Raw genomic sequence first — 26025 nt, 5'->3', positions numbered from 1 at the left:
TCAAGGAGGTTTGGGCTAGCAGCTGCAGGTACTGAGACAGGACCATCAGTTTTAGACACTAAATAATAACAATTTAGGAAAACATTCCAGGTTTAACAAAAGTGGCTGTGCCCTCTCATCACAAAAGAAAAGAAGGTTTAATCTCTTTTCAAACTGCATCCCTGGATTTAGACCAGGGGTGGGCAATAATTTTTGGCCGGGGCCCACTTCAAAAATGTTTGAGGTGGCCCTGGAAGGGACGGGGACAGGATGCTTCCAGGCTTCCCCACCCACAGACCATGATTGGTCTGTGAGTGGGGGAACCCCTTTGCCCTCCCCCCCCCACTAAGCACCCATGTCCCCGGCAGGGCGGGAAGAGGCTTCACATGCTCCCCCACCTCCAGGCCAAATTCTGCTGTATTTGACAGTAACCTATTCTGGTGCCTCCAAGAGTGGTTAAAAATTACTTTGCTAGCACATACGGGGCTAGGTGTGCTAGGGGTAGCATTAAGAGATGTAATTGCTACTGGAAAAGAGAGGGGGCTCACTTCTGCTAACACTGTTAGGAAAACGATGTTACCAAAGCAATCATGTGGGGTTTTCTTTGCTGTCTAGTGTTTTCCATTCCAGATGCAGTCACATACAAGAACCAGGCAGACCATACATTTTGCACTACATATTGTAATGACAGGAATTAATATTGGGTTTATTTGAGACTTTATGTTTCTGCCCATATTAGGGATGGTGTAGAGATGGCCTGTCACAGGCAGCATTTCAGGGAGTTTTCTGCTTCATTGACAGAGAAGAGGAATATGGAACAGGACCCAGACTGCTGCTGTACTGCTTCAGTAGTACAGGGTATGCCTCCTGCTTGTCAATGCATAGGGAGCTCATGGTCCTGACTGCTCCCACACCCCCTTTGACATAATAATGCTGTTGGGTTCTGTGCTCACTGGGGGTTAGGGGGAAGGGGACTGCAGCTGTGCTCCATGGATGCTCAGGGGTGCAGAAGTATTCCTTGAGCCATGTCTCTCTCCGTGCACACAGGTAGCCTGGCTGACGATTGTTTTCACATTTTCACAGATGTACACAGAGGTTTACAGATACAGAAGAGGACAAGTTTAAAGGAAAACTAGTCTCACAGAGCAAATATTGAATTTTACTCTTCTTATCATTAAAGAATAGCTAACATTCCTAGGTTAATATCTATTTATTTATCCACAGAACAGCTCCCTTGACCCCCACTACAAAACCAGAGGCCATCTAACAATGATTAACTGGGCAAGCTTATCAGATCTTCCCCCAGTTTTTCTAGGAAAGGTACTTACTCCCTTTATTTTGGTCCAACACTCACGTATAGGAAAAGATGTCAGATGTTTAGGAAAAGACTGTTCTTGTTTATACATAAACTTGATATAAACTGCCCATTATGCACTGCCCCCTCTGAAGTGCAGCCTTTAAGGACACAGTCTATTACTAACATTTGATCAAATGCAGAAGTATTAATGTCTGTTACTTATAAATTCAGTCATAATTTTAATTCCTGTAGAGTGAATGAAGCCAAATTGAAATGCAGCACTAATGTCTAATATAGTTAAACAGGAAACTACACTCCCAACATTTTGTCCTTGTCTGTTTTAATGAAATGATCTTCAGTTCTTTGGATCAGAACTTGTTACTGACACAAGTATTTCTGATTATTGTATTCATCTTCAGATACTAGACAGATAGAAACAAATGAAACAAACGGGCTGCAGAGTGTCTTCTCATTTGCTATTATCCAACAGTCGTCACTGCCCCCTTTAATTTTCCAGTCCCTGAAAACAGCTTGGATAATAGAGGTATTGCATATTGTTCATGTCAGTTATACTATTAATATTAACTCAATGGAAGACACTGGTGGCAGTATGAGAGTTTAGAAATACATCTGGAGAAAGAGCCTCAACTGGTGTAAATTGCCAGTGAAGTGAATTTATACCAGCTGTGGGCCTGGCCCCTTGCCTTCTGGAATCTCCAAAATTACTTGACTGAAATGTCACTAAAGGCATGTTTTGTTTAGCTAGATTGGGAGAAGTAAAAGTCACAGAATTTCTCTTGGATTTTTGCATTTGCTTTCTGTTACTCTTGACCCTGGCATCTATATCAATCTCACTGAAAATCAAATAAGGACAGAATCATCTGTACTGAAACACTTTAAAATATGCCACTGTGCTAAATATTTAACTGAATCTGAATTTGTTTCCACAGCTGTGTTGGTGCTGTGCATATTTACCAGGCTGAGGTGCAAATGTAACTAGCACAGCGGTGAAAGTAAACAGGAATACTATTATGCCTGATTAGAAAAATTTGCAGTTCTCCTCTTTACACAGGCTTGCTTAGTTTGACTGTATTTTAGATCCTGTTGTTTTTATTTTTTTGGTATGCCGATGCCAGATATTGTGCTAGCAACTCTGTACTTGACAACAGAGATCCCAAAACATCTGTGAATGATTGGCAGTGAAAAGCTTCCTCATTTCAATTCTCCCCGCTTGCCTGTTGATTATTCTCATCTTCCAGGAGTCTGTATTTCACAGGAATTTGGTCAATATTTGTTGGCTTTTTAAAAATAATTTCACAATATGAGGAGATTCTTAGACTCCTGAAATTAGCCACTTCTTACTCATCCTACAACTCTTCTCATCCCTCATCCTTCTGCAAGATGGTCTTAGAATAGATTTTCTTCTGAAACTTCTACTTGGCAGGTTATTAAAGATGGGAAACTTACTAAATAGGTACAGTTCTAATTTCAAATTGCTTTAATTCATTTATGTAATTTGGTTAGCTTTATTGCAAATGCTAGAAGTATTTTGATATGGCAAAGTACGAAGTAAATTTATTTAAAGGAAAAATGCAAGGGTAGTGAAGGATGCTACAAGGAAAATAGGTTTTTAAGTAGCCCTGCTTAAGCTTTGTCCTATTTTGCTTGTGTCAAATCTCAACTAGGAAATTTTGAGCTTTGGAATTAGAATTTAGTGTTTCTTCACCACATCCTTAAAAATCCCAACTCCCTTGTGTTGTGCCAAAGCTACCAGTAATTTACGATAATGGGATTTGACTTATAAAACATATAAATGTGCTTCACAGCCAACAAAAAATTATGCGATACTGTTCTTTTTACTCTTGGGGATAAAATAAACCCTCAATGCTTTTCAAATTCACATAACGTATTTCAAGCTCAAAGGAAGATATGGAAAGAATGCAGTCGCATTCCTTGCATTTTTATGTTTTTGCTTATAACCAAAATATAAATGTTTCTACTTATAACCAAGACAACAGAAAACCACATAGTTCCCCAAAATACAGCTATCTCTAAGGACTCAGCTGGCACAGAAGGAAATTTCAGTTCCTGTTCCAAGAATCACACAACATAATGGCCTGTTTGTAGGACAGAAAGGTGCACTGTATTCTATCCTTTTTATTGCATTACATTATAATGGGAAACACTGAACATTTTGGGGTCAAATATGTAGATAGAAAAGTGATAGCAAATAATCAGAAAAAGCATGCAAAGTCCATTATGTGTTCAATAAAATGTGTGTTAATATCTAAATGCAATCAGTGTAGTTTCATTTCTTCAGGCAATACCAACACTATTATCTAGCACTACGCTCAAGACTACTATATAGATGTTATTGGTAGATCAAACTTTCTGATGAAAGTCACTGTTGACTGTTCTATGATCCACAGCAAATACAATAAACACGTTTGGGGCATACTGGCCGTGCAGCATGTGGAAGTTTATATTTTTGCTATTTGTGTGGTTTGGTAGATAAAGAGTTTCCATGTTCAGTTCTGCCAATATCGCATCTTTTAGAAGACCTAAATCCACTTTAAAAAACAACAAAGACCACTTGAGGATAGGGATGTTAAAATTAGATGAATCAACTTATTGAACAGTTGATGGAATTTCCATTGACTATTCGATTAGTCGATAAGTGTGCTTCCGCTTTGAAATGTACAAATGTGGAATGCTGCCATTTTGCCCCGGTCCCCCTCCCATAGAGCTGGTTTTTAAGCCATGGAGCTCATCTCCCCCTACTTCTAATGGAGGCATTTTCATCCATACCACAAAAAAACCCCATTATATTTGTTGAGACTCTCATCAGAGGATCCTGGTCTATACTTTTATCTCTAGAAATGTTACCCCTGAAAAGTGTTGAGACTGAATGAGAGAGCCTGACCTGCCCCTCTTTTTTCTATGATTCTCTCCTCCCCATTGTATAACGAAATTTTGGCCATAAATACTCAATTGAACCCGTTCATTTCTTTCTCTTATTAAATAAGTCCTCCTATATGAAGGAAATAAATTGAAGGTTATATGTTGGTGCACTAGCTTTATAAAAGATTTGCTGAAAGAAAATTGGCTAGGATATATGTGTGGTAATGTAAGCTATAATTTTTAAACTCCATGATGGTAATGTTACAATGTATTTCTCCAAAAGAGACAACTCCATTGCAAAACCAACTGTCTGTAGCTTTTCTTTAAACCAAACAGGCCATCGGATCACAAAATTTATTAACAACCCACCCGTTTCCCTTTTTAAAGACCCTTCAAGCCACATTTCTCCTTGAATGTGCATATGGGATTCCGCTAGAAATTTAAAGCAAATGGATCTAACCATTATATAGATTAAAGAACTAAACCAACCTTTCACGGAGACTTTATAATCAAATATCTCAGAACAAAATATACATATGAATGGAGTAAATTCGAAGTGGAAATACTAACAGAACTTCAGCTATAGACACATGAATACCATTTCTGTGCCTCTTAGGGCTCGTCTACACTGGCCCCTTTTCCGAAAGGGGCATGTTAATTTCACAGGTCGTAATAGGGAAATCCGCGGGGGATTTAAATATCCCCCGTGGCATTTAAATAAAAATGTCCGCCGCTTTTTTCCGGCTTTTAGAAAAGCCGGAAAAGAGCGTCTACACTGGCCCCGATTCTCCGGAAAAAAAGCCCTACTTCAAAGTAGGAATAAGATCCTCCGGAAAAGGGCTTTTTTTCCGGAGGATCGGGGCCAGTGTAGACGCTCTTTTCCGGCTTTTCTAAAAGCCGGAAAAAAGCAGCAGACATTTTTATTTAAATGCCGCGGGGGATATTTAAATCCCCCGCAGATTTCCCTATTACGACCTGTGAAATTAACATGCCCCTTTCGGAAAAGGGGCCAGTGTAGACGTAGCCTTAGTGTATCAGGTGCATAGTGAAGAATATCTCTCTTGTCCTGCCACATATAACTTCTGTATCTTTTTGAAAGTGCTTATGTTCCAACCCGTGAAAGAACATCTGATGGACTAGAGGAGCAGCATCAGATTTCAATAGCAGATGGGTGAATAAAAATTACATTTCAGTGATAGTACACCTTTAATAAATGATAATACAATAAGTATGCATAATTAAATACCCATCCCAGTAACTCTGTAGTGGGAATATTATATAATAAGTGAACTGAAACAAAGAAAAGTTAAATAATTGGCCAAAGTCTCTCAGAATAATTGGCAATGTAAAACAGACTTAATGGTGACATCCTGGACCCATGCAAGTTAATGGCAAAGCTCCCATGTACAGGCAGTCCCCGAGTTACGCGGATCCGACTTATGTCAGATCCGCACTTACGAACGGGGCTTTCTCGCCCTGGAGCTCGCAGGCAGCGGGACCGCCCAGAGCGCAGCGGTCCCGCCACCTCGACCTCCGGGGCGAGAAAAGCTGCTCCGGGTGCCCCTGGTCTGCTGGGGACCGTCTCCAGCAGACCAGGGACACCCGGAGCAAAGCCGCAGCAGCGGCGGGGTCCCGCGCCTCTGAGGCTTTGCCAGAGCAAAGCCTCAGAGGCGCGGCACCCCGCCGCCGCTGCGGCTTTGCTCCCTGTGTTCCTGGTCTGCTGGGGGGGGGGGGGGGGCGCAGCTAGTGCACCCCCCCAGCAGACCAGGCTTTTGTTGTGGACCCTGGGGTAGAGCAGCTAGGGTGCTGCCGGGTTGGTCCTGCAGGGACCTACCTGGCAGCCCAGCTGTTCTGTCCCAGGCTCGAGATTCAGCCGCTGTAGTCAGCCCCTGGTCAGTTTCAGCAGCAGCGGCTGAATCTGGAGCCAGTTCCGACTTACATACAAATTCAACTTAAGAACAAACCTATAGTCCCTATCTTGTACGTAACCCGGGGACTGCCTGTACTTCAATGGGACCATGATTTCACTAAATCCCACTTCCAAGTTCTGTCCACTAAAAAATGTATTCATCCTGACGGCAGAATATTTGTGAATGTAATCTAGGTTGAACCTTTCTGTTTCAGCACCCTTGGGACCTGACTAGTTCTGAACAAGAGAATTTTCTCTACTAGGGGATGACAATATTACTAGCACTTCCATTGCTTACTGAGCTATTAGTAGAAATTTAGGGATAAATTAGAACTAAATAACAGTGTGGAACACTGAGGCTGTCTACACTGCTCCCATTTTGTGCAAAAAATATGCAAATGAGACAAAGCGTGGAATATCATGGTGCCTCATTTGCATAATTAATTAGGCTCCATTTTTGCACAAGAGGCTTTTGCGCAAGAGCCATTCTGCATTTTTTTTTCAGGAAGAACAGCTCTTGCACAAGAGAGGGTTATTGCACAAAAACAGAGCCTCATTAATTATGCAAATAAGGCACAGTGATATTCCATGCTTTGCCTCATTTGCATAATTTTTGCACAAAACGAGGACAGTATAGACATAGCCTGAGAGCCAGGATCTGTGACTGTAACAAATTTTATGGGACCTCAGGAAGCTTGGCCAACTCATGAAAAGCGGACATCCAGCTAACTAAAATAATTCTGGATGTCAAATGTTTCTGGACCAGAGTGTTCTGGACTAGAAAGGTTCAACCTGTAATTACTTATATTAAAAATAGCCAATAAAACAAAGTAAGTATCAAACTCCATTTGCATTTAAGGAAACATTTTATAAAGAGAGAGCGCTTTCCAACAACAAAATTCTACACCTAATGTCTGTGGGGTAGGTAGAATTATCATAGTTATATGTGTAAATAGATAGTTAGGCAGATAGACTGCAAAATCTCCCAATTTCCAAGCACTGTTTTTATAACTGCACATAAATGTAATTATGTGAGTGCGCATATTTCTCAGGGTTTTTATTTTGAAAGTCTAAAAACAAGTACTATGTGTTTTCAGCATAACCATTTCATTTTTAATGCAATAACTCCAGTTCTACAAGGAAAAGTTATTATTGCAAACCGGAAAGGTAACATTTTAGGTTTCATGGAGAGCCTGAGTCTGTTGACCTGTAGGGCATACATGCTACAAGGCTCATTTTTCTTCCCCCAGGCTTTTGAGAAAGGGTTGGATTAAGGTGTGTTAAAAGGGGAAAGTTGAATGGTATAATTTCTGTGGGCAAGCTGGTGTTGTTGCTGTCAGTTCAGTCTGCAATTTTTATAATTTACCTTTATAATCTACCTTTTTTAATAATTTTTATAATTTATAATTATAATTTTTATAATTTTTTTATAATCTACCTTTTTTATATAATAGATTTTTATAATCTACCTTATAATCTACTTTTTTCTAGACCATAGGTCTGCATTAAGTACACAAAGAAACATAATCTACCTTTCTTCTATAAACTGTTTTGTTTATAGCCTGGATTATGCAATGAATACCAAGCCTGCAAGCTCTCTGGGACAAAAACTGTCTTTATTATTTGGTCTGTACAATGCCAACCACAGTCCAGCTCATTTTAGAATGGGGTTTATAGATGCCACTGTAATATGAATAAATGTATGTTCTGGTTTACTACTGTATTACTACAGTTTTAGGGTAGATTAAGTCCACTGAAAACTATATAGTCACACCACTGCCAAGCTGAACTAACACAGCGGCAAATCAGGCCCACAATACAGGACTACTATAAATGCAGAAAAGCAAATTAGGCTGTATTACAAAATGTTATGGTCATTCTACTTTTCTTTATGTATCTAGTCACTGACCTTCAAGAGGTGTATCTGCTCAGACTTTCCCTATATGATTTTATTACCCAATCACCTGGTTCCTAGAGCCAGCAGGGAATAGAGCACAGCAGACAGAGCAGCCTCAGGTAGAATTACAGCTGCTATAATGAGGAGCTTTTGGTGTGTTTAATATTGGGAAGAGAAATGAGGTTTTTTTTCTGGGCTCTCTCCAGGCATGTTTTTTTTCTTTTCTCTTTAACACCTCACCTCTGGAACCACCGAGCCATGTATCTGTCAGTACCTTTTGTCCCTGCTCTCAGATATATCTTTTAATTTAAAAAGCAAAACTGGGAGATATATCAATTTCTATTAAGCAAAAATAAAAATTCTAGAGAAGAAGCCCACAAGCTTGCAGGTTGCAGAATCCTACACAAGATCTCTTCTCAGTTTTTGTTCGACCTTCCCCAAAACCGCAAAAAGATTTGGTGATTCTTGCAAAGGCAAACAATGTTCAAAAATGAGATAATTTGTTTAACCTTGTTTTACATTTGGAGCACTGAATAGCTCCCAATGTAATTTTAATATTACTGATAATTGCCATCTGAGCATTTGCTGATGGAATGAAGAAAACGATGTAGGAAATAAAAACTCTACAATTTCTGGGGTCCCACAATCCTCAAAACCTTGTATTGAAAAATCAAGGATTTATGACACCCATCTCCTTTCCCCCACGCCCCGCCATTTAGACCTGTATTCTATCGCCTCTACTCCTTAGTGAAATTATAAAGATGATGGTGTAATTCTATGCCGTCTGTGGTATTTAAACATAAGTGACATTTCAAAGTGGTCAGCACTATCACTGGACACTCTTCCTCCCCCCTCCCCCTCCCCCCACAATCCATGTTGCTGATCTATTGTGCATACTCTGACAAGGTGGTTCCTTACTGGTAGAAGTACGATACTGCATTTCTGATAGAATCCCAGTTAATGTTAGGGACTTCTTCTATCTGCTTCCCTGGTGCTATGCTGAGTGCTGTCCTCGTGTGTTCAGAACACCACCAAGAAGCCTATGCTGTATGCTAAGGGCAGTAAAATAAAAGTTAAAATGAAGGTAATACATTAATTACAGCACCTTGATGTTGAACTGTGGTAAAGGGGATAACTCTCAAACATCAAGGCTGTGTCTACATTGGCACCCTTTTCCAGAAAAGGGAAGCTAATGAGACAAGTTGGAATTGCAAATGCTGCGGGGGATTTAAATATCCCCCGCGGCATTTTCATGAACATGGCGGCTGCTTTTTTCCGGCTCGTGGCTTTGCCGGAGAAAAGCGCCAGTCTAGACGGGATCTTTTGGAAAATAAAGCCTTTTCCGGAAGATCCCTTATTCCTCTTAAAATCAGGAATAAGGGATCTTCCGGAAAAGGCTTTATTTTCCGAAAGATCCCATCTAGACTGGCGCTTTTCTCCGGCAAAGCCCCGAACTGGAAAAAAGCGGCAGCCATGTTCATGCAGATGCCGCAGGGGATATTTAAGTCCCCTGCGGCATTTGCAATTCCAACTTGTCTCATTCACATCCCTTTTCCAGAAAAGGGTGCCAATGCAGAGACAGCCCAAATGTATGTGGACTGGGAAGCTGAGGGCCTGCTAATCTAACTTGGCACGGTGTCCATTTTCAATGACATTTCATGAAGAAAGGTGGGTTTTTTAAAAAATTTCCTGCCCCTGCTCCTGCCCCTGCCCCTGCCCCTGCCCCTGCCCCTGCCCTTAATTTGCTGATGAAAGGCAATTGCTGAAGGGTCTGGCTTTTGTTAGAAGATATACAACATGATAGTCATTCCTGCTTCTTGAGAAAAATAATATATGCATAGTACGCCACAGAAGAGTGGCCTGATGAAGGATGCTAGAATCCTCTATTGAGTTACCCTATGTTCAGTAGCCTAGATTCTGTGTTCTGGGCCAGCTGTTTTATGCTGCTGGTTTAAGAGGTTTCCCTGGGTGATCTGGAGCTATGGAAATGGTTCTCGACTGTCGTGCTGCCCTCAGTCCCTAGAGGGGCAGAAAACTGCACTCTGGGTATTCTTGGCTGATAAAAGCTCTTGTGGTTGGCTGCTACAAATCAAGAGAGCTTAGAATGTATGCTTGCCACATTCAGAATTCTTATATTTGTTAGCAATTATGAACATCTCATTCTCAAATTATGATGTAAAATGTGTGATGGAATGTGTATGGACAGCTCATTCAGCTCCTTTGAAATAGCATACAACGTTGTGCAGACACTGCAGTTTTTCTCTGAATTTTGTTTGAACACTTACCTTTGACATCAGTTTCAGTCTGATCTATTGTCAGAATACAAATGCCCTTGTCTTATTTTCCTCTACAAGCTCTCTACCCAGAACAATACTCAGCAGTTATATAACAATTTACACTGGCCTAATCAAATATTAAGGACTCTCTCCTGCTCCCAGTGAAGCCAATGGTGAATTCCACTGAAACTGGATTTTGCTCTCAGAAGGAAAATTATCCCAAATTTAGAGAGAAGGGAAACTGAGGTAGGGGTGAAGTAAACTGCCCAAGACCACTTAGTAAGTCACTAATTCTGGCAATGCCTACTTCCTGATGCTGTACTCATTCCTAGAATTCACAGTCTTAGACTGTGAAGAAGTATGAAACAGGAAGAAGTATGAAATAGGAAGCTCTTTAAATTTAGGTCCTAACTTAAATACTTGCTGAGTGATGCCATTCAGAAGAGATGATTGTGCTCTTAAAGTTACTTCGTTGCCTTCTGTTTCTTTCAACATATAGACAAGTGAGCACTGATGCTACAATCTTCTTTTAAGATTCTGGTATCAACCTATGCTGCTGATTGCTTTGGAGAGCTTATTTGTTCTTTCAAAAGTTCAATCTGTTGTAGTAGATGAAGATCAAGAGTTTTGATTAGGGATGTAAGCGACTAGATGACTATCCAAAATGCATAAGCTTACGGGATAGTCCATTAGTGATGAGACTAGACACTTCTCCCCCTTGCTGCCTCTATCAGAGAGAGGCAGCAAGGTGGGGAGGGGAGCAGGCGCTGGTACTGAAGGGAGCCGACTTAAAAGCCAGTTCCCCCAGCACAGTCTCCGTGGGGGCAGGGGAGGTAGAAGCACAGCGGGAAATGGAGCAAGCGGGGACTGAAACAGTCTCCACTTGTACTAGCTCTACTGCAGTTTGGCTTTCGAAGTGTACATGAGCCCCGGCAGGGGATTCTTGTACATTTCAAAGGCTCAGGTGCCATAGGAAGCGTGGGGCCAATGGGGGCCCTGCGCTCCCTGAAGGGATTCTGCTTCTGAAATGTTTCAAAAGCTCAGATACCGCAGGGAGCACAGAGTCAGTGGAGAAGCCCTCTGCTGGCCCCATACTGCCTTCTGTGCTTCTGCTTTTGAACAGTAGCAAGAGCTCTTGCTACAGTTCAAAGGCAGAGGCGCCCTTATCGACTAATTGAATAGTTGGTGGAAACCCCATTCAATGAGTTAATTAATCTAAATTTAACAGCCCTAGTTTTGATCCCCTGAAGAGAGGATGGGAAAAGGATGGCTTCTAACTTTTTGCTAGACCATAGGTCTGCATTAAGTACACAAAGAAACTATTTGACATGGAATATCAGGTAGAATCTCACCATGATGAGCTTTCTATAGTTTGCCTAATTTTTTGTAGTGATCAAAGATATATTGCAAACCATCTGAACAAGGTTTGTGACCGAGACTGCAATAATTTTTCAGAACTATTTTTCAGTACCTTGTGCTAAGTTACTGTGTAAAGATACCTATTGCCTGTCAGTGAAATAACACTTAAAAAGGAACCCCATTTCTGACCCTAAGGCGCCTTCAACTGACTGGTATTTAACAAGTGCTGCTCACGCTCCAAAAAGGAGTGGGGAGAGGAAGAGGCATCGCTCTAAGGCAGCTCAAGTATTATTCATTAGTTAATCTTTTTCATTAGTGTAAAAAAAAAAGAAAAGAAAAAGGACTAGGAAGAATACTCAAGACCTTGTAGCCACTAGCTATGTTTGTAAGCTCCTCCTTTCTGTTCTCCCATGACAAACAGTTAGGGTACATCTAAACTACATGGCTCCGTTGACGGAGCCATGTAGATTTGTTGTTTTGGCAAAGGCAAATGAAGCTGCGATTTAAATGATCGCGGCTTCATTTAAATTTACATGGCTGCCGCGCTGAGCCGACAAGGACGCTCCCCTGCCGACATCAAAGCCCTTTGTCGGCAGCCCCGGTAAACCTCATCCCACGAGGAATAATGGGGCTGCTGACAAAGGGCTTTGATGTCGGCAGGGGAGCGTTCAGACTAGCGCGCTAAGCCGACAAACAGCTGATCAGCGCGGCAGCCATGTAAATGTAAATGAAGCCGCGATCATTTAAATAGCGGCTTCATTTGCCTTTGCCTGTCTGTCTAATCTACATGGCTCCATCGACGGAGCCATGTAGTTTAGACACAGCCTTAGATCAACTGTGTGGAGTGTTGGGGTTGCCATGCAGCCCAGCCAGCCTGAACAGGCAGGCTAACCCACTTTCAAGTACCAGCTTTTGCTGACCCTATGAATGAGAGATTCTTCCAAGTTTCTGTTGTTTTCACCCTTTGATTTTTCATTTCTAAAGAACCAAGACTTCAGCCCCTTTGCCCTTTATTTTATAGCATGCATGGAAGAAAGGCAGCTTGTTTTTTGTGTTTCACTCTGCCTTAGTCAATTTCAAGAAAAAATCTCTTTTCGGCCTTGTTATGAACATGCCTTGGAAGAAATATGGGGCTTGACATAAACAAAATTATGATACAATTCCACAAGGATCAGAGTAATTCATCTATGAAAAAACCCCATACTTTAACTGTTACTCTTGGCAGCAGCAAAGGATAATAGTGAAATATTATACTAAATATTGCCACGTGCGCTAGTAAAATACTGTCTCGTTTTTGCCAGCAGCGGTGTGTAACTCCCCCTTCAAGCTCAGGTTTGGATGCTGTGATTTAATCTAACTCTTTTGCATCGCTTCTATCCAAAACCAACAGAGGTTTAAAGAGAGCTGAATTTTTATTGGAACCATTTGCTTAGCCTAAGTTGCCAAAATAATTTAGTTAAAACTAGTGCTTTTATTTGGGTTAAAGTTGATCCTTGGCTTCACAGAGGTCGAGGCACTTAGGTTGTCTTGCTCCTTTTGAATTCTATCATGAAGTCTACTGCTGAGCTTTGCCAGTTGAAATTATACAGTCGTCCTTGTCTACTTTCGTGATTTTAGACAAGTGGGGGAGAAGCCCTCTTTAACTCCTTTACCCTGTAAATATCTGCCACCACAATTCTAACATAGCACAGGTGTGGCTTTCAGTTTTTTTCCCAGGGGAGAGGGGAGGTTTAAGCCACAAAATAATTGCAATTATAAAGATTCTGTTGTTACTGCTGCTAGCATACCATGCGCTAATGCATCTCTTCAATTTGCTAATGAGAGATAACTGCTCTGAAACATCATAGTATGGAACTGAGTACTATGGTGCTTTTGCCTTTCATGGGAACAGGTGAAAAAATACAAAGGGATAGAATTCTGTAAATTAGATAATAAGCAAAATGCTACGTTTTATGCCACTTGAAGACCAGAGGTTAAATTCTAGGTAGTTTCGAGCACAATAATAAAATATCAACCCACGTTTCCTGTCAACACATTTTTTATGCCAGGCTATGGCTCACAGAGACAAGTAATATATGGACAACATCATTAAGTATCTCTCTATGGATTTTTGCATGCAGGTGTGTAGCTGTGTATTGAGCTCTATCTTTATGGTATGTACTGTAAATGTGTCAAATCCAGAACTATCAATGTGAAAATATTTTAATTTTGAGGAGGCTTGGAACTGAATCCCCACTTCCCAAACTGTCCTCTATCGTATAAATTCTGGTTTGGATCCAAAAAGGAAAGGGGACTTTTTTCTGTTTCTAATTCAGATGCAGCAGAAATGTCAGAATGGGGCAGAATTATATATTAAATATGTTCTATGGTAGATGTTCTGTGATCTGGAATAGGTTAAAGCTAGGGCTTAGATTCAAGGCCAAATCTGAGTGAGAAGTTTGTGAAAATTTGATAGCTCTTATACTTTGTGAACTGCTTTTAGGAGTTTTTGGCATAAAATGTCATAAATCTCATAAGATATGTGTATCTAAAAATGTGAGTAGAATTCTCATGAGAATTAAATCAGGAACAGACCTTCTGATTTTCAAATCTGACCCAGAAATAAAAAACAAGAGTGTTCAAATGGAAATTTTAATTTAAATCATCCTGAAATTTAGAGGTGTTTAGATTCAAGGTCCGGTTTTAGCCCATCTCTAACATATAAACAGAATGATATTGTTTGATGGTTTGTTTGATATTCGTTTGATATTGTTTGATATTGTTTGATGGTTCGTAGTTGTTCAAAACCAGTGAAATGTTTAGAACTCCAAAAAGTCTGAGTTTTTTTAAACTTTGCACACTGTCTGATCCAAAAATGGAATTTCAGACCCTCTAGAGAGTCTGATACTTTGACACTTGTTTTTAATCCAAATCAGGGCAAAAGACCTAAATATCAAAGTCTTGTTCATGTAGAATGAAAAGTTCCAAAATATTTCTATTCAGTAATGTCAAAACATTCCATTTCATCATTTTTAATCAAAATCCCCTATATTCACAAATTGAAATGTCAACCAAAGCTGAAATAAAACATTAAATTTTGTGACCTTAACATTAAGCTAGACCATCTGTACCCCTGTGCCTGGAAGACACAAACACCTGGTTAAGATCTTTACTGCCTGCTTTGTGCTGCCAATGTAGCACAAAGTAGGCAAGAAGGGGTTGAACAGAATTCAGTCCATAAGTTTTACTTTTCTAGTAATTTCAAATCCCAGTTTTTAAAAGATAAGGATCTTGCCTCTTTTGTTAATGAAAAAGACCAAAAGCTGCAACATAATGTAGGTGGCAGACAGACCATCAGCAATAATTTCCCACAGCTTCCCATTTAAAAGTCCAATTTTGCTTTTGCCTTTCACGTTGAATAAGAAAGGAAGCTCTCACCCTTATAACCAGCAGCATTGGTTTTCCAGTCATTAGAATTCAGATGTCCTGCACGTGAAGTCCTTACAATAATATGCTGTACGTCTCTCCAGGTCAGAGATGGACTAAGGAAAATGGTAAAGAAAAGCAAAAATCAGAGTTATCTTACCAAAACAGAAAAAAGAGGCACACAAGTTTAAAAAACAAACAAACAAACAAAAAGCAACAAAAAACAAAACAAAACAAAAAAACCCCAACCAAATCCACGAACAAGGCCAGTGTTGAAAGTAATGACCCAACTTTAAAGGATTAACATAACAAATTATTTCAACTTCTACTATGCTTTTTTAATGAAGAGAGGAATTGATAGGCAGTCTGTAAAATACATACCTGCAATATTCCATATATGTGAAACTTACAAAGAAGGACTAAAAAAGTGCATTTGACCTACAGATAACTAATATGACCTCCAAGTGCTTCATGTTACATCTATACTTGGTTGCCTACCTCAGCATGCACAAGAGAAGAAAAGCATAACAGATCACAGGCTGTTTCATTGGCAAGCCTACTATATCAGGGTATGTCTACACTACCCTCCTAGTTCAAACTAGGAGGGTAATGTAGGCATACCGCACTTGTAAATGAAGCCCGGGATTTGAATTTCCCGGGCTTCATTTGCATAAGCGGGGAACCGACATTTTTAAAACCCCGCTGGTTCGAACCCCATGCAGCGCGGCTACACGGGGCACGAACTAGATAGTTCGAACTAGGAAGCCTAGTTCGAACTATCGTTACTCCTCATTTCACCTAGTTCGTGCCCCGTGTAGCCGCGCTGCACGGGGTTCGAACCAGCGGGGTTTTAAAAATGTCGGCTCCCCGCTTATGCAAATGAAGCCCGGGAAATTCAAATCCCGGGCTTCATTTGCAAGTGCGGTATGCCTACATTACCCTCCTAGTTCGAACTAGGAGGGTAGTGTAGACATACCCTCTTAGTCTATCATCCAGGCCACATCTCCACTTACCGGAGATCGATGCTCTGGCAAGCAATCTTCCGGGGTTTGATTTAGTGGGTCCAATAAAGACCTGTTAAACTGAATGCTGAAGGCGCCCCCATCAACCGCAGTACTCCTTGCTGTCATGAAGAGTAAGGGAAGTTTCTCCTGTTGACCACCTGCTGTGGGGCCACCCCAGAAAATTGATGCAAGGAACATCGATTTCAGCTATTCAATTCATGAAGCTGGAACTGCAATTCTTTCATCAATATTCTCCACCAGAGTAGTAAACCTGGCCCCAGATTCACTACTGATAATCAGGTAGAGATCCGTTCTGTATTTAGTATGTACCCAAAACTTCTAGCAATGAATTTGGGTTGTTAATAACTGTGATGAAGTGAGAATTTTTTGTACTATTTTATTAGGCCTGTGTGTGCCTCAGTTTCCTTCTGAACTTTGCATTGCTATGGGTGCAAAGGGTTAAAACACTGCTCTTGGGGCAGAGTAGGAGACATGAGGCAATGTGTCGCATTGCAACTGCCAGACCTGGAAAGAATGGGTCATTAGAGTAGGGATGGGGAATGTAAGGCCCCCGGATCCTCGAGGCTCAGGGCTTCCCCTCCCCAATTGTCCCTCTAAGGGGCTAGAACACACAAAATCTACCAGTCTGAGCCCCCCAGGGGCGGAAATGAGGGGAGTGTCTTTCTCCTTCTCATTTGGGGTCCCCATTAGTGACGGTTTTTTTTGTTTGTTTTTGTTTCTCACTTGTGTGCAGCCCTGACTGATTCTTCTGTGGGTCAGCAGCTCCCAACACAAAAACAGTCTCCATCCCTGCATTAGAGGATTGCCTGAAAGCAGGCCCGTTGATGGAGGGCAGGGGGAGGAGCACACAAAGAGGGTAATTGCCCTGGGATGTAGTGATTTAAAAGGGCCTATGGCTCCCATTTGTTGTTGCTGCTGCAGCAGCTGCTGGAGCCATGGGCCCTTTAAAACAATGTCGCTAAAGGCTGGCTGGGGGCAGCGGGTGGCGTGCTTTGCATAGCGCTGAGGACTGGCTGTCCCATCCTTTCCGCCTGAGGAGTTGCCCCTTCCAGGAGCGTGGAGCTACTCGCTCATCCCCACTTTGCCTAGGGGCCCAGCAAGTCTGTTGGCTTGCCTGTCTGAAAACAGCCCATATCCATGAAGGATCAATCCACAAAGACATTGGGAGCCCTAAGGATTGAACAACCGATGCATATACAGGGGGAGCTCTGTCAGGCAGAACATGTGAACTCCAGAACTATTGGTGAGCGGTGGGGTCGGGGGATAAGAGTTGGCTGTTGAAGAGAATCAGCAGCTCTCACCTGAGACTGACAGTGAAATGGATTCCAAAGCAGCATGGCTGATTGCACTGGCTGATCAGCATGGACTATGTCTTAATCTTTGCTTCTCTGTGCTAAACTAAGGACTTCTGATGTAGTGTTCAGGTTGACTAATAAAATCTGCTTTGTTTTGAAAAGACTGGGTGGTGTCACTGCAAAGAATTGCTTAGGTGCATTGGTCCTGAAGACTATAAAAGTTTCTGACCAGGAGTCCATGTTGGACGGGGTTCACAGTGTGAAATGGGAGTGCAAGAGACCAAAGGATCAGTCTTGGAGGTATTGAGGCCAACCCTTAAAGAAGAGCGGAACTTTTTGTGGGTCTGGCCTCCAAGGGACTGTTTAAAAGCTGGGGAGTAGCCCTGATCTTTTGGATCTGTGACAATGGGCAAATGACTGACAACAGGTACTATAGCAGTATCTATAGCATGTAAACAGTTTCTATAGCATGTTAATAATGATTTTGACCCCAAGGATGACAAAAGAGGATCCCACCTGGATCTTCACTGTGGAATGAGCTACCCATTTTTCCTCTCAGGACAGAAGAAATTCTATAGCAAATGTAGCCTTCCAGATGCCATTTGTTTCACAGATACACAATCTCAGCAGAAATTTTCCCTTCTAAAACCATAGTTTAAAAGGACATGGATGATGGTGGTTTCACTGGCAATTTCTCATTTGTTCTGTTAGAATTGAGGTGGGGAATTCGTCCAACAATGCTGTTAATAGTGAGAACAATAACTGAACTGTGGAATAAGCAACTATGGTAAGGCTTCACAAAAGTTAAATAAAAAAGATAAAATGAGGATTTGAGATGGTACCATTATTTACCAAACTTCCTCTGGATAGCCCTACTCCTGCTTTCATTGATGTCAAAGGTAAACCTGTCAGTGACTTGGAAGGTGCTGGATCAGGCACAATGCTAGTTAACTATACTGTCTAGTAGTTAAAACACTAAAATGGGGTTGGGAGATGATCCAATATAAATTCCCTGTGTGACTTTGGACAAGTCATTTAGGGTATATCTACACTACAGAGTTATTTCGAAATAGTTAATTTGAAATAAGTTATTTCGAAATAATGCGTCTACATACAAATTGCATTTTGAAATAGCGTTTTTTTATTTCAAAATAGCGCATCTACACTGAGTGGATGCTGAATCGTATTTAAGGCCAGCCGGAACCAGGTCCGGCAGGGCATCAGGGCAGGAGTTACTTTGTGTGGCTGCTGTCTGAGGCTATCTGAGGTCTGTGTTTAAAGGGACGCCCCCTGGACAGCAGGTTCTCAGCTTTCCCTGCTTGCTTGCCTACCTCAATGAGGGACAGCAAAGCATTTTGTCTCTGTGTCTTCTTGTTGCCCTCACTCGGGCCACCACAGCACTCTGCAACATGGAGCCAGAGCTGCCCCTGAGCACTCTGGTGCTTCTCGTGGACGCATTGCTGTGAGCCTGGCTGCACTTTCTGCAGGCTGCCATCTGGGAGGTCTATCGGGGGGCTGTTAGTATCCAGGAGGCCCTGCGGGAGAGCTTCCACCCTGAGGAACACTAAGAGCTTCCCTGAGCTGCCCCACTGGGGGTTTGTGCCTCCTTCCTCCCTCGTCTCCTTCCACTTACCTCTCCTTAACCTCCCTTCCTGATGTCAGATAAAATACATGTATTTTTCATGAACACAAACTCTCTTTATTTAACAAAACTGGGGGGAGGGGGAATGAAATTCTTGTGAGACTGGAGAAAGGAGGTGGGAGAGGGGCGAAGAGAGAGTGGGAGGGGCAGGTGGAGGGGGAAACCTGGGAGGAGTGAGCTGGAAGGGGGAAGCAAGGGGAAGAAGGGGAAGGGGAAGCTCAGAGTTGGGGGTCTTGCCAGACCAACTTGATTTTCATGCAAACCTACTCCTGGGTTCACGTGTGGCCTTTGGCAGCCAGGCTGGCAGCTATCCTGCCATAGATGGCCGTGTTCCTCCATCTAGTGTGGAGATCATGGATGTTGGAGGCATCCCCCCAAATCTGAATAAGGTCTATGATCTCCACCCTGGTCCAGAAAGGTGCCTGCCTTCTCCAGGCCCTGGCAGGCTCCTGTGAGCTGACACACTGCTCCTGGGGAGCAGTGGAGGGCTGGCTGCAAGTGGCTTGCTGGCTCATGTTTTGGGGCCACTGGGTCAGGGGCAGTGACTGCTGGCTCTGGGCTGGCAGGCTTGGAGCTGGAGCAGGCACTGTAGCCAGAGTCAACCCCTTTAAGGGCTCCGGGGAGGGGGGAGGTAGAGGAGTGTTCTTGGTTGAGGCTGGAGTGGCCACCAGGTCTCCCTGGGAAGGGCTGGAGGCCCCCATTTCAATATAAGTGTCAACACAGCACTTATTTCGAAATAGCAGTTTCGAATTTGGCATTATTTCTCATGGAATGAGGGTCACCAAATTCGAAATAAGCGCTCCGCTATTTTGATTTAATTTCGAAATAGTGGTTTGGCTGTGTAGACGCTAGTAAAGTTATTTTGAAGTAACGGCTGTTATTTTGAAATTACTTTGCTGTGTAGACATACCCTTAGTGCTTCTGTGCCTCAAATTCCCCATCTGGAAGTTGGGGGATAATGCTTCCCTGACTCACAAGGCTATTGTGAAGATAAAAATGTTAAAGACCACGAGACACTCAGAAGACACAATAAAATAGTCTGGAGATGGTTTTATCCAGCAGTTTTTCCAAGCATGGAAGGCCTGCTAAATTCAATGTGGGATTTCCATGTGAAACATCTATAGAAACTGAAACCATCCAAGCAGGTCAATTCTTCTATGAGCTCTTCCTGCACCGGGAGTCAGAAGAGAAAAGCACCAGTCTGAGAGGTTGGTATGCAATTCAATGCAGTGTTTCTTATTTTTATAATCTCTTCTTACATTTGCCAGAATTTATTTTCTTGTAAGTTAAACCATTTGAAGTGCTCTGCTATCCTGTACCTCAATGTAAAAACAATATCTTGTTTATTTTTTGAAGTAAGTAATTGAAATCAAGCAAATCTATGAAATTTCCTACGTGGTCTGAAGAAATTAGTATTTGATTTCCTTGCTGAGCTGCATAAGCCAGGATTTTTGAGCTGTACACAATTAAGATGACAAACTTTAGCTTCAGTAAATTGGAACTCCACAGGGAATCAGCAGATATGTAGAAATTACTGCAAACATCCAAGTCTTCTATGTAAAACCTGCCTTTATCTTACACAGGGCACAGACAGAAATAGACTGATGGAAATTAACTGGTTTGTGATCAAAGGGATTTCATGTGTCTAATAAGATTAAAGAAAGGAAATGAAAACCAATTACTTTTGAGCATATTTTCCACACTTCCCAGGTTTATTCCCATTATATGGTATTGTTGCTTATGAAGCTAAAATGTGTGTGTGTGTGTGTGTGTGTGTGTGTGTGTGTGAGAGAGAGAGAGAGAGAGAGAGAGAGAGAGAGAGAATGTGTGTCCTCCCATGTCTGTGCCGTCTAAATAGTTGAAGCTGGGCTGTAGTCAACAGATTTTTATATGTATTGATAAAGTAGGAATTGCTTACAATAGATATTATATATTGTAACTCGGTAACAAATAGCATCTCAAAGTCAGGCATGGAACCATTTAACTTATTAAGTTTGCAGATGATACCAAACTGGGTGGGGTTGCGACTTCTTTGGAGGATAGGGACATAATTCAAAATGACCTTAGCAAGTTAGAGAAATGGTCAGAGGTAAACAGGATGAAATTTAATAAAGAGAAATGCAAAGTGCTCCACTTAGGAAGGAACAATCAGTTCCATACATACAAGATGGGAAGCGACTGTCTAGGAAGGAGCATGGTGGAAAGAGATCTAGGGGTCATAGTGGACCACAAGTTGAATATGAGTCAACAGTGTGATGCTGTTGCAAAAAAAGCAAATATGATTCTAGGTTGTATCAACAGGTGTGTTGTAAGCAAAACTCGTAAAGTCATTCTGTCACTCTACTCTGCGCTAGTTAGGCCTCAGCTGGAGTACTGTGTCCAGTTCTGGGCGCCACATTTCAAGAAAGATGTGGAGAAATTGGAAAGGGTACAGAGAAGAGCGACAAGAATGATTAAAGGTTTAGAGAACATGACCTATGAAGCCAGGCTTCATGAACTGGGCTTGTTTAGTTTGGAAAAAAGAAGATTAAGGGGGGACATGATAGCGGTTTTCAAATATCTAAAAGGGTGTCACAAGGAGGAAGGAGAAAATTTGTTCCTCTTGGTTTCTGAGGACAGGACAAGGAATAATGGGCTTAAAGTGCAGCAGGGGAGGTTTAGATTGGACATTAGGAAAAAATTCCTAATTGTCAGGGTGGTCAAATATTGGAATAAATTGCCAAGGAAGGTGGTGGAATCTCCCTCTCTGGAGATATTTAAGAACAGGTTGGATAGACATCTGTTAGGGATGGTGTAGACGGAGCTTGGTCCTGCCTTGAGGACAGGGGGCTGGACTCGATGACCTCTTGAGGTCCCTTCCAATCCTATTATTCTATGATTCTATGATATACCTTTTTCCTCTGTTTCATTTTTTCTTTTCTTTCTTTTTTTTTTTTTTGAGGGGGTGCTGATACTGTTGTTTTATTTTTTAGTAGACACTTGTTCTTTTGCAGCAAATTTCCTACCAGGTGGTGTGAGGCCAATGTCAACTAGACTTTGATGCTCCATTGCTAGCTAAAAAAGTCACATTGAAGGAGGTATTTTGTGAAGCCAACACAAAAGAGTTCTGTCCATATTACAGCTTTTAAGATGTTTGTGTATGCAAATCAGTTGGAACATTCCCTCTGAAGAAACTAGATCATTTGTGTTGAAATTTCTTTTGGTTATCTTAAGTTGTTGTATTCCATCCTAACTGGATCAGTTTAATCATGCCTGTTTAATTTTTCTTGTATACATATGAGGTACGGGGCGGGGGCGGGGGGGAAGTCTGTGGTTAAATTAATTTAAGGTGCCCTGGTGCCTTCTGGTGATGGATGGACTTTAAAATATTAATAAACAGAACTTGCTTTCCATGAAGGGGTCACCTCTTTCAAGTTGGACAATTGGACTGGTACGATAGTAAGTATTTATCCAGATGAGAGCCGGTAAAAAAACCTACAACTGCAAAAAGCGAATGTCATGGAATGTAATGGGCATTAAGGGCTTGTAAGTTATGGTATGTTCTGACAGGCGCATAACATGCTTCAGAAAGGAATCAATAAAATTTTATACTAGATCAGGAATTTCTCTAGGAGCCCATGTAAAGTCTTAGGAAAACATGTAGTACTGGCTCAAGTCTTCAAGGGTACCTCTGAGAATCCCAAAAGCTGCATTCTTTATTAGGCGAAGTCTGAACAATCTGTGATGCCACAAAGTGAGGTGTTATAGCTGTCAAAACTACTGGGAAGAAAAAGCACTAAAATATTTGCATCAAATTTAAAAGCCAAGATTGGCTACTTCCAGCTAATTATTATAAACAAACCAGGGGGTCCAGTCTTTTGTCAATGAACACTGAGCTTTCATTAGTAAGAATTATACACTGTGTCAACATGAGACTACAACCCACAGTTAAGATTTAATGACTCTCCCTCACCCCAAGAAACTTCCAGGTGGGGAACCTTGAAAAGGGAGCTACCCTGAGAATGGTTCTGGTTTAAAGTTCTGTCTAAAAGGCCATTGTTGTATATTTCTACTACATCCGATCATCAAAACCAAAACCAAACAACAATTTCCATACTGAAAACCCAAAGCTAAATGTCAGGTACCTAGTAAACAGATGTATGCAAGCTCAACCTCTCTCTCATAGTGCCTGCACATCAGTTTGCTTACCACAAGAGAAATTGAAGTAGAACATTTTTTCTTTTTATTTATGTTGCCTTCTCAAGTATAGACATGCTTTTGGTGTTTTATGCTGTTATATCTCTCTGCTGCCTTTGATATAAGAACTGCATTTCAGCTGATTTTTGCAGAATCTGATAGATCCTATGCTGTACTATGAAGTGAGCTATAGCCAAATTGAAATTTCCTTTCTACAGTAGACACCTCATTTGAAACCAAATAGGATGGCAATTGTTCACCCCCAACTTTTGTCAGAAACTTTGACCAAAAAAATAAAATAAAATAAAATTGGAAAGGAGTCAAACTAGCAGTTCACTTGGAGAAGAAAAGGGTGTTTTTTTAATACTAGGGAATCATGGCAGCCAATTTTAAAGCATCTGGAACAGTCACAAAAGCAGTCAAGTATTTGTAAAACATGTCAAAATTGGATCTTAAGTGAGTAAACAGTTGTTCGCTAGCCATGAAAGCCACAGATCCAGACAAGATGTCACTGAAGTTAGCTGACTTTCCTCTTGATTAATCTCTGAAGAGTTAATGGGTATACATCTTGAAATGAAAAAAAATGTACTAAGAGCAATACTAACAATGCTGTATAATGGAATCAGTTTTAAAAACAAGATAATTTCCTTCCAAGACAAAAAAAAATAAATCCTTGAATGTCTCATCTGAAATAGCCCGGGCATTATCCATACCAGACAATGCTCAAAATCACACCAGAATGAACAGAAGTGAAAACAATTAGATAAAAATTATATGACCAGCAGCCAGCATATAATGAATGTCAGTTCCTTGGCTCCCTAGTTAACACTCCAAAGCCTAACCCTTTTCTTTCAGCCTTTTCAAAATGTTTATAAAACAAGGTAAATGAGAAAATATGGAAATGGAGCACAAAAGCACCACTAATAGTTTGACTTTTAACTGGATTTTTAACCCAGAATGAACAGCATTATTTAAAAAAAATCTTTCATTTTAAGTCAAAATTTGAATCCTTTACTTGCACTGAGTAGAATTCCACTCCTTTGGAAGACAAGTAGCTAATCCTGGAGTAGGTGCTACTCAACAAGAGTATGGTTAAGGTTTTGTCATAGGCATTTTTAGTAACAGTCATGATCAGGTTGTGGACAATAAGCAAAAATTCAGGGAAGACTGCCACCTGTCTGTGACTTTCCCTAAAAATACCATGCGGAGGTGGAGGATACACTAACAACGGGAGCCCCATTGAGTGTTGACCGTTGCTCCTGAGGTAGGGCTAATGGTCCAGTCTTGGGCACTGCACACAGTCCTGACAGCTACTCCAGCCACGCTGCTGCATTGGGCTGAAGCCAAAGTAGTCATGGAGAATCCCTGATCTCCATGACCAAATCATATCCTTAAACATGAGCCCAGGGTTCAAAATCTGGCCTTGTATGTACTCATAAAGAACAAAAAATAATGATTCAAAAGAGACCAAAAATGCCACCATAGAAAGAAAACTATAAAGGAAAATTCAGTCGGACACAACCAGGATCAAACAGAGAGGGGTCAGAGTGCATACTGAATTTTCCTTCTTAGCATCCTTCTGAGGCATCCATGAGTTTAGCTGAAGAAAGGGTATAGAACACCAATCTCCATACAAGCAGAAGTAAACATGGTATCATGGCATTTACAAAAAGAACAAATATTGCCATGCAATCTGAAGGGGTCACTGGGCCATCTTTGCAAATCCTGGCTATGATGAGACAGGCTTTGATTGTTATTGCTATCTCTCTGAAAACGAGTAGTATTTTCTGACCTCTCGTCCTTCCCTGGAATTCCGTTACACAGTATATACTAGTAGATCACATACAAAGCCTAATCAGTTTCAAAATACAACTCGGATTCCAACAACAGCATTTTCAGCATTCTGATGTCCACATGACTCTACCCCATGAAGTCATTCAACAACTTTATAAACAAAGCAGAACACACAGCTGCTTGGCTCAGCCACAAGTGCCTTGTAACTCACATACTGGCCAAACTCTTCCAGTGTTTTCTGCAATCAAAAGACAAATCCAGTGGTTCATCCAAAACCCATATTCACATTTACTGAAGGAAGAATGCCTCTTTATCATAGAATCATAGAATAATAGGACTGGAAGGGACCTCGAGAGGTCATCGAGTCCAGCCCCCCACCCTCAAGGCAGGATCAAGCTCCGTCTACACCATCCCTGACAGATGTCTATCTAACCTGTTCTTAAATATCTCCAGAGAGGGAGATTCCACCACCTCCCTTGGCAATTTATTCCAATATTTGACCACCCTGACAGTTAGGAATTTTTTCCTAATGTCCAATCTAAACCTCCCCTGCTGCACTTTAAGCCCATTACTCCTTGTCCTGTCCTCAGAAACCAAGAGGAACAAATTTTCGCCTTCCTCCTTGTGACACCCTTTTAGATATTTGAAAACCGCTATCATGTCCCCCCTTAATCTTCTTTTTTCCAAACTAAACAAGCCCAGTTCATGAAGCCTGGCTTCATAGGTCATGTTCTCTAGACCTTTAATCATTCTTGTCGCTCTTCTCTGTACCCTTTCCAATTTCTCCACATCTTTCTTGAAATGTGGCGCCCAGAACTGGACACAGTACTCCAGCTGAGGCCTAACTAGTGCAGAATAGAGCGGCAGAATGACTTCACGAGTTTTGCTTACAACACACCTGTTGATACAACCTAGAATCATATTTGCTTTTTTTGCAACAGCATCACACTGTTGACTCATATTCAACTTGTGGTCCACTATGACCCCTAGATCCCTTTCCGCCATGCTCCTTCCTAGACAGTCGCTTCCCATCTTGTATGTATGGAACTGATTGTTCCTTCCTAAGTGGA

At 41.4% G+C, this 26025-nt stretch overlaps 1 protein-coding gene across 3 annotated transcripts in view; it reads right to left on the bottom strand.

Moving 5' to 3' along the window:
- PCSK5 (proprotein convertase subtilisin/kexin type 5) overlaps positions 1-26025 on the bottom strand; it is a 336184-nt gene that overhangs the window by 124056 nt on the left and 186103 nt on the right. For all 3 annotated transcript variants that reach the window (XM_075931728.2, XM_025178860.3, XM_075931730.2), the window contains one exon: positions 15036-15139. In XM_075931728.2, coding sequence (XP_075787843.2) covers positions 15036-15139 — 104 coding nt within the window. The remainder of the gene's footprint in view (positions 1-15035; positions 15140-26025) is intronic.

The sequence above is a fragment of the Pelodiscus sinensis genome, chromosome 6 (assembly GCF_052426305.1).
Source record: "Pelodiscus sinensis isolate ZL-2025 chromosome 6, ASM5242630v1, whole genome shotgun sequence".
Taxonomy (NCBI): domain Eukaryota; kingdom Metazoa; phylum Chordata; order Testudines; family Trionychidae; genus Pelodiscus; species Pelodiscus sinensis.
The sequence above is the reverse complement of the archived record's forward strand: the minus strand, read 5'-3'. Positions and strand labels throughout refer to the sequence as shown.